The sequence below is a fragment of the Onthophagus taurus genome, chromosome 7, assembly GCF_036711975.1.
Source record: "Onthophagus taurus isolate NC chromosome 7, IU_Otau_3.0, whole genome shotgun sequence".
NCBI classification, from domain to species: domain Eukaryota; kingdom Metazoa; phylum Arthropoda; class Insecta; order Coleoptera; family Scarabaeidae; genus Onthophagus; species Onthophagus taurus.
In genome coordinates, this window is record NC_091972.1 from 28,888,298 (window position 1) to 28,898,561 (window position 10,264).

At 35.0% G+C, this 10,264-nt stretch overlaps 1 protein-coding gene across 1 annotated transcript; it reads right to left on the bottom strand.

The window, feature by feature from the left end:
• Positions 1-711: 711 nt before the first annotated feature.
• LOC139430715 (histone H1-like) lies at positions 712-2,065 on the bottom strand. Its single transcript, XM_071197930.1, has one exon. The coding sequence runs from the start codon at positions 1,991-1,993 to the stop codon at positions 1,208-1,210; it is 786 nt and encodes a 261-aa protein (XP_071054031.1). The 5' UTR covers positions 1,994-2,065; the 3' UTR covers positions 712-1,207.
• Positions 2,066-10,264: the final 8,199 nt, after the last annotated feature.

The following is a 10,264-nucleotide window of genomic DNA, read 5'->3' on the forward strand; positions in this document are numbered from 1 at the left end:
ATGGATATTTTACTAGAATACTCTAGAAAACATCGTAGCGAAAAAGCTTAGTCTGCAATAGACCCAAAAATGAAATACAATATTACTTCAATTCGATAAAAATTCGGGGGATATTCTTCCAGAAAAAAGGCTTGGACATTATCTGTGTTATATTTTTGAACGCGCATTTTTTGTGATAAAATTGATTTGTACAGGTGTCCCAAAATTGAGATACCTTGCCTAAGTTGACATTTTTAAATAGGAACGCCATCATTTTTTGTTGCATTTATGGCTTTTACGTAAAATTCTGAGTATTTTTCATGTTACACGATAATGTGTGTAATGTGCCATCTTTTTGTTTATGAAATTGTGTAAAACGCATGCAAATTATCAATATAATAATTTCATATTTTCGGACTCGTATAGGCCGATTAAAAAAATCTTAAATTTTTGAGTCATCATTCTAAACGTATATTAGTAGGTTTTCTGTGTTGACTATGTCTGTAATTGAAAATTCGCATTTTATTATTAATATTTCTTTCGGGGTATGGTCTCACAATATTTTGTCGTTTGGAAGTTCTGTTGGAGGTGGCAAAGTATTATTGCTTACCAACCAACAACCAAATGTGGAAACCAGAAAGAAGCCTCCATCACTATTTCGTTCAGCATATCCGCATTCTATTGTTGTGAACAGATCATAAGCATCACAACAGCAAAACAAAATAACTGAATGAAAGTTTTTATAATTAAAAAATATAATTAAAGTTGTTAAAATAAATTAATAAAATTTTATATAAATTTTATATATATATTCATTTGCAGAACTTTAGCCGTATAAGAAACGTCATGCACCGACACGTCTATGATGAGTGTCCCCGTGTGCAAAAGGCCTAAGTAAATTTAATAATTTTTTAATCTATACGTATAATCCAATATAGACTTCAATCAACTGTTTAGTAATTGTATTATGTAGTTACTTTGTATTATATTTTCTAAATTTATTTTCGTTCTGGGTTATTCCAGAAATAAAATTGTTTGAAATTTTCAATTACCACCGCACAAGTGGTAACTACTGCGAATGGAACTAATTGTAAGATGCATACTGTCGGAGTACATTATGTATAGATTAAAATTATGTTCGAATTCTTTTTCGTTATACCATTATTGGCCCTGAAAAGGGCCTTTGTGTGGCAGCTTGTGTGAAAGCCCTTAATTGTAACTGCAGAGCTCATTTTCTCTTTGGTAAACTTCTCTTTTTCGTGGACGACGATTTCAATTGTGCAGCACCACCAGCGACTTTCTTGGCGATTTTAGGTTTCGGCGCTTTCGGCTTTTTCGTCGGTCCCTTGGTAACTTTTTTAGCTTTTGATGCTGCTTTTCTAACCGTGGTGGTTTTTTTGACTGCGGCAGTAGTAGAGTTGGTTACTTTCTTTTCTCCGACCGTTGGCGACTTTTTGGCTTTTACCGCAGCCTTCTTTTTGCTTTCAACAACAGGGGAACCGGATACCAGCGTTGTTTTTGCCTTCGCAGGTGAGGAGGATTTCTTCGTAGAGATAGCTCGAGCTTTGGCCGTTTTAGATACGGCGGCGGCAGGTTTCTTTTTAAGGGAGGAAGTCCTTGCTCTGCTAGACTTTTTTGCAGAGACCGATGGCAGTTTAAACGATCCTGACGCACCTTTACCTTTAGTTTGGACAATAGCGCCTGCAGCGATGGCGGTCTTCAGGAATTTCTTAATAAACGGAGCCATCTTCTCAGCGTCAACTTTGTAATTAGAAGCCATGTACTTTTTAATAGCTTGAAGCGACGAACCGTTGCGTTCTTGAAGAGTCTTAATCGCATTATTCACCATTTCGGATGTAGGTGGATGGGTGGCTTTTGATCGCTGGCTTTTCTTTTTCTTCGTCGACGAATCGGAGGAGGAACCACCGCCGACAGCTTCGTTTTTTACGGGTGTAGTGTTTTCCGTTTCGGAAGATACACGGGTGTGCTGTTCCGTTTGTTGCACGTCCGTCATTGTAGCGACAGTTTGTAGCAAAAATATTTCTTACAAAAGCTCACGTGCACGAACGTCAACTTCGTACAAGTTATTCACAAACATTTTCCTCAGAAAATTGAACCCAACGTTGAATGTACATACCGAAGCCGAAAACCATCGAAGGTCGATTTTCCTCCGTTCGCACCGCTGGCATCACAACGGCTGTCTCGTGTTCACAACGTTCTAGAAAATGAGCCCGCTTGTGTTGGCGTCGCGACGTACATATTCCCGTTAGGTATTTCAGTATAGTGGAAGAAGTTAACTCAACGTCTACGTAAAAATTTTACTTGTGGCGGTACGATTTCGTTGTGTAGCTGCGGTTGAAAGTATGAGATGTCATTGACGTGACCGTCGTCGTAAACTTTAGTGTCGTCGAATTTCGCGTGTATGTAAAAACGGACTGTATTTTCAAGGAGAATAGCTTTCTTAAACGTTTTAAAACCACGGGGCGTGTAAATTTTATCAATATGTCTAAGCTTTTATCCTTAAAACAAGAACGATGCGATCGGCAATTCCACATGGGTCGCGAGTTTTCTCTTTGTTTCGAACATTATTGCCGAGACGACGTCGAGAACGCGAGAAAAGTGGTGTGTTGTGTCCCTAATTTAGGGATTAATTTTAATTTAACAACATTTTAACATAACATTTTAATTTAATTTAGTTCTCCTAAGTTTCATATCATGCAAATACCTTCACGTGAGTGAAAAGTGAAATATTCGAGTGTTATGTCCACTGTTAGATACCAATGTAACAGGAAGCTTTATTCCTAATCAATTCTAACCCTCATTACCCTAACGAAGTATTTTCGACCACGAAAATACGATAAGAACTGGAGAGCGAACAACAGGATGTGTGTGCGACTAGATTATTTTTGCCCCTAGTTCATTTGCGCGGGTTGACCACCGAAAATGCGATAAGGTCGTATATATAAACTCTCGATTCCAAAAGCTCCCTCTCTTATTCTCTTATTTTCTTCGACTTCAACACAGTTAACAACTATCTTTTACTCGTCGCACATCTCCTGAATTCGTTCTTCAATCATCAAATTACCAAAGTGTAAGAAGACAATAAAGTAAGAATTAAGCTTTACCGATTGTTGTGTTTTACCATCTACATCCTGACAAAAACTTCGTGTTGCCAAACACGTAGAAAAAACTGGCTGGTGTCACGACATAAAATTTGGTGTCAGAAGTGGGATACTTCGACTACAACAGCGAAGACAACACCTTGCAAGGTTCCTTCCAGTTGGTGGATTTCAATCCTTTGAGCGAGAGCCCGTCACCCAAGGCACAACTGTTCGAGCGTAATTGAGCAAGGTAAGCGATATTTCTTTCCTTTCGTCTTTTTGCATTTCTTTTGGTACAAAAACGCCATTCCTAATTCAAACACTTCTTCTATATCAAAACCTTAAAAAAGCATATTAAAATGACGAACGACAACATTCCCACTACACAAAAAACGAACGACAACATTCCCACTAATTCCACTACAAACGATCAACCAGAGTTCCAATTAACGTTTCTCTGTTCACTCATTCCCAGATCTTTTGATGGCAAAAGAGCAGAATTTCATGAATTTCTCACGAATTGTAATAACGCGGTTGAATTAGCAACTAACACTCAAAAAAGACCCCTCTTAGTGTACATTATTTCAAAATTGACCGGTAGTGTTAGGTCCCAATTACAAGGTAAATGTTATGATGATTGGGATGACTTAAAAGAAATCCTCTGTACCTTTTACCAAGATAAAAAACATTATATTCAACTAATGGAAGAATTAAACACCTTGAAACAAGGAAATTCCGAATCTGTTGCCTCATTCCACGAACGAATAGATAAGTTAACTTCAAGACTCCTTGGTTCAGTTTCTTATAAAAACCTTAATGAACAAATCGGTAAATTTGAAACTATTAAAGAATTGGCTATGAGTAGATTTATCCATCATTCAAAACCCGACATTTCCCGATTCCTTAGAGGACAAAATTTAGATGACATCTCCGATGCCTTACTAAAAGCACTTGAAGAAGAAAGAGCAATCAATATCTCCCACAACGAATTTCGACCAAAATCCAGTAATAAATATTGCAGCTTCTGTAAAAAGAATAATCATAACACAAAAGATTGTTTTAGAAAACCTAAATCCCTAAACCAACCAATTAACTTCAATTCATCTAATCCTTCTAATTCAAATTCATCTAACTTCTCTAATTCTAATTATAATTCAAATCAAAAGTTAAATAAAACAAATGCAAACCCTAATCCAAACGCTAAATTTTGTAACTATTGTAAAAACAATGGACATATAATAAGCGAGTGTCGCAAACGCGAATATAATAACAAACGAAAACAACAAAATAATAATTCTAATCATAATAATTCCGCACAAGTTCATTTAAACTCCAATCCATCCCAAGTGAACGCCTCACTTGTGGAACAAGACATTCGAATGGCGTAAGTGATTCAAATTCCAACATAAAATCAAATTCTAACTCTTCATCGAAATTAAAAAAAAATTCTAAATCTAATTCGTCATTCGAATCAAAACTTAATTCTAATTCTAAATCTAATTCTTCATTTGAATCAAATCTTAAAAATTCTAAATCTAATTCGTCATTCGAATCAAAACTTAATTCTAATTCTAAATCTAATTCTTCATTCGAATTAAATCTTAAAAATTCTAAATCTAATTCGTCATTCGAATCAAAACTCAATTCTAATTCTAAATCTAATCCTTCATTCGAATCAAATCTTAAAAATTCTAAATCTAATTCTTCATTCGAATTAAATCTTAAAAATTCTAAATCTAATTCGTCATTCGAATCAAAACTTAATTCTAATTCTAAATCTAATCCTTCATTCGAATCGAATCTTCAAAACCCTAAAGCGAATTCTAACAATTACTTCAAAGCGAACTCTACACCTTTTCCTATATCAAATCCAAACACCTCCAAAACTACCTCCAAATGCCAACAAATTAATCAAAATCCTTCTAATATTTCCAAAGCTGTTGACATATTCATCGTCAATAAGGGCATGGTTTATATAAAAACAACTTACCAAAGTATTGAATTCATGTTTTTAATAGACACTGGAGCCAGCGTCTCCTTGATAAAACTAGATAAATTAAAACAAACTAAATCTAAATACAACCCTTCAGAAACAATGTCACTAAACGGACTAAGTCCAAATTCATTGGTGCCTACAATTGGTAGCATAGTACTTCCCTTAGAAATATATAACAAAACTTTTGATGTAAAATTTCACATCGTAAAGGCTGAATCTAATCTACCCTTTGATGGACTAATAGGAAACGATTTCCTTAAACCACAAAAGGCTAGTATTTGTTATAATAGAAACATTCTAAAAATTGAATGCCTTCCATTCCCGATACCTCTCTATTCAAATTCTAATCCTTCTAAATCTAATTCATATTTTCTAAACCCTCGTTCAGAAACTATAATCGAGATCGATATATTAAACAAAAATATCGAACAAGGTATCAGTCCCGAAATTTCCGTGTGTCCCGGAGTATTTCTTGCTAAATCTCTCGTTAAGGTCCGTCCAAATAACAAAGCATTCACTACTATCCTTAATACAACCAATCGTCAAGTCAAAATCGATAACATCTCATTGTTTCTAGACACATTTGAAGAAAATCAATCTTTCATATTCAATCTCACCCCATCATCTTCCAATTCACATTTAAAAGACCGAATTAAACTTCTAAAAGAAAATCTTCGATTAGATCATCTGAACTTCGAAGAAAAATCTTCTATCTTAGAGACTTGCACAGAATTTAATGACATATTTTATTTACCCAATGACGAATTAAGTTCCACGCAAGCCGTGAAACACGAAATTGTTGTAACCGATCAAACGCCGATTCATTCCAAAGTTTATCGATTTCCTGAGGTTCATAAGACAGAAGTTGATTAACAAATCAAAAAGATGCTGAAACAAGGCATCATCCAACCATCCGTCTCTCCTTATTGTAGTCCCTTGTGGATCGTGCCGAAAAAACTCGACGCTTCTGGCGAGAAAAAATGGCGGATCGTCATAGATTACAGGAAACTAAACGATGTCACGGTAGGAGATTCATATCCTCTTCCTAATATCGAGGACATCCTCGATCAATTGGGTCATTCCGTGTACTTCACCACCCTTGATCTTGCTAGCGGTTTCCACCAGATAAAAATGCACCCAAGAGACATCTCAAAGACAGCATTCTCTACGCCATACGGTCACTATGAATTCACCAGAATGCCATTTGGTTTAAAAAACTCACCTAGCACCTTCCAAAGATTAATGAATACCGTTCTTTCTGGTTTACAAGGATTACAATGTTTTGTTTACTTGGACGACATAGTTATTTACGCATCTAATCTCCAAGAGCATACAGACAAGATAAAAGCCGTTTTCAGTCGACTTAGAAACAATAACCTCTTGTTACAGCCAGACAAATGTGAATTCTTAAGAAAAGAAGTAGCATATCTAGGTCACGTGATTAGTGACAAAGGTGTAGCTCCAAATCCCGAGAAAATAAAAGCCGTTTCCACCTATCCTATTCCTAAAAATCCCAAACAAATAAAACAATTCCTAGGTTTGATAGGGTACTATCGTCGATTTATTAAAGATTTCTCATCTATTGCCAAACCTCTTACGTCATTGTTAAAGAAAGATATACCTTTCGATTGGTCCCCTAAAGTACAGGAATCATTCGACATTTTTAAAAATATCCTTACAACTCAACCCATTTTACAATATCCAAATTTCAAAGAAAAATTCTTGCTAACCACGGACGCATCTGATTATGCTATCGGAGCCGTCTTATCACAGGGAGAAATCGGAAAAGACCTGCCAGTGGCTTATGCTTCTCGAACGCTTAATAAAGCGGAAGGTAATTACAGTACCACCGAAAAGGAAGCACTTGCCATAATCTGGGCTGTAAATCATTTCCGACCATATTTATACGGCAGACAATTTAAACTGATCACTGATCATCGTCCCTTAGTGTGGTTATTCAATTGTAAAAACCCATCCAGTAAACTTCTTCGTTGGAGACTTAAATTGGAGGAATACGATTATGAAATACAATACAAACCTGGTAAAATAAATTCCAACGCTGATGCCTTGTCTAGAAATCCCATATTAACCATCACAAATGATCAAACATACTCCGATTTCATTAAATACCACTATACCAATTCCCAAATCCCAGAGATTGAAATCATAAAGGATAACATCTTTTCAAACTTTCCTAACGTCCTATTTTATTCTAAAGATCTGGACCAAGAAAACCCATGCTATGATAATCTTAAAGAACTTCAAGATCTCACTTCAATACCAGACGAGATAAACCTCTATGACTCTTTAACACTAAAAAATTCGAAAAACCAAACCACTTTTATTTCTATTACTAAGCTGAATCATTTTGACAAGTTAGATTATAAAAATCTATTCCATTCATTACAAAAGTTAAAACAAATTTTAATAAAACAAAAAATTTCTAAAATCTACCTGAAAAATCCGATTGAAGAATGCCATCATTTAAAACAGGAAATGTTTAATGAATTGATCCATTTTGTATTTAAAAAGATACAAGTAATTCTCGTTAACAAACCAAAAATTTGCCCAAAAGATCGAGAAGAGATCAAACAAATTTTAGAATCTAACCATAATTCATCCATATCCGGTCACTCAGGTTATATAAGAACGTACAAGAAAATCAAAGAAAACTACAAATGGTACAATATGAAAAAAGATATTAAAAGGCACATTAAAAACTGTCATTCTTGTCAGATCAACAAAACTAACCATAAACCAACTAAAGCTCCTATGGAAATCACAACTACCAGTGAAAAACCATTCCAAAGGCTAGCTTTAGACGTCGTAGGTCCCCTCACTCTAACCGAAAATGGAAACAGATTTATTCTTACCATGCAAGACGATCTAACAAAGTATTCTTACGCGAAGTCACTCCCAAATCACGAAGCCACAACCGTTGCAAACACCCTGCTCCAATTCATCACTGTATTCGGTATTCCAGAATGCATTTTAACCGATCAAGGATCAGACTTCTGTTCAAATATTTTAAAAGAATTAAATCGTTTATTTAAAATAAAACACGTATTTTCTAGCCCATATCACCCTCAAACTAATGGTGCTCTAGAAAGGAGTCATCACACTCTAAAGCAATATTTAAAACATTATATCAATTCGAACCAAACTGATTGGGATGAATATGTAGAATTAGCTATGTTCACATATAACACCCATATTCATAAATCCACAAACCTAACTCCCTTCGAACTCGTCTTTGGACATAAAGCTACAATCCCTAGAATATTAACAGAATCTCCAGAATTCCGCTACTCTTACGACGATTACTACTCTAATTTAAAATTCAAATTAAATAAAACTCACGAAATTGCCCGTCAGAACTTATTACAATCCAAAGAAACATCGAAAAAATACTACGATAAAAATGCTAGAGAGATAACATTTAAAGTTGATGACCTTGTCTACATACTAAACAAAAATATTAAATCAGGCCTCAGTAAAAAATTAAGTCCCAATTACAAAGGTCCGTTCCGCATAAAACAAGTGAATGACAATAATACCGTAAAAATACTAATAAAACCTAATAAAGAAGTTACATACCATACTAATATGTTGAAAATCTTCATTCCAAATGACGACAACTAAAACCTATGTATCATCCCCTCTACTCCTCTTCTTCTGCATAATAACACTCGCCGATTCTACAAGTTTCCAAACAACTGAGATACCAAACAACTCTGGTATATTCTATCAAAACATTGGAAACGCCAAAATATCTAGCGATCAATTTACTTTGATATCTTTTTCTAACATATCATTCATTCAGCGAAAAGTAAAATTTGTCGAAAATATAGAAGCAAACTTAATTCAATTATGTGCTAAAATTCCAGACGCGATGTCTTGTCAAGAACCTCTCAAACTAATGAAAATCCAAATTCCCCAGATCAAATCAAAATTCGAGACCGTTACACATTTAGTCGGTCACCAAAATTCGAATCAAAATCGAAAACGCCGCGGATTGTTTAACGGAGTATCTTATGCATTCAACTGGCTTTTCGGTACACCCGATGCTTCCGATGCGAAATATTATTCCGACTCTATTAAAGGGTTAACTAAACAAAATCACGATATTCAGTCGTTAATGAGACAACAAATTCATATCCTTTCAGATGCCATTAGCAGTTATAATAACTCAGCCCAATTGTTACAAACCAATGAAGACGTAATCAATTCCAATATAAAGAAAATTAATAAAATCAACGATAAAACCAATAATATGATCGAAACCTTATCAAAGAAACAAATAATTTTAAAACACATGTCTCTTTTAACCGAAATGATTTCTGAGCTCAACGAAGAGACAGATGTTCAAATCTCCACAATATTATTTGCTAGACAAAACGTCATTCACCCTTCAATTATCACTCCTATTAATCTCCGTAAGGAACTTTTAAAAATTAAACTCAGAAGTAATACAGAATTCCCTATTCCTTTGAACGACATACAAAACGTTTATAGGTACTTTTCTATTTGCGAATTAACCGTTTTTTACGACAACGAAATTCTTATCTATGCCATTAAAATACCTCTAGTTAACGATCAATTATTCAATTTATATCATTTAATCCCCTTTCCTGCACACTACACAAATACTACTGTTTATTCCTACATCGATCCCCTCTATCCATTCTTATTGTTGAGTACCACTAGGATGCAATATAGTCGATTGAAAGATTTATCAGCTTGTAAGAAGATCTCCGATGAAGACTATTTATGCTCGAAGGCAACTACATTTTCAACCGCAGAACGACCCGTCTGCGAAACAAAATTAAAGATCAATCCTAAAGGCATAATACCAGATGATTGTCCAACAAGAACACTGAGTGCAGAAATGGAAATTTGGCATTCGTTATCACCAAATTCTTGGTTATACGTAATTTCGACGAAAACCAGCGTAACGATAAGTTGCGACACGTACAACTCTAAAATCACCGACATTGACCTACATGGTTCTGGTATTTTCCAACTCAACGCAGGATGTAAGGCTTACACCTTCTCTGCAATATTATATTCAACGACAAACCAATCTTCAAATTATACCAATTATATACCATCCTTGGATATCACCACGGATGATTGCTGCGTTAAAACCCAAGAATTCCTTAAAACCGAAAAATTGGAGTTAGAACCG

Bases quoted from the DNA above. Each gene is read 5' to 3' on its own strand.
- LOC139430715 (XM_071197930.1), bottom strand. From the start codon at position 1,993: ATGACGGACGTGCAACAAACGGAACAGCACACCCGTGTATCTTCCGAA.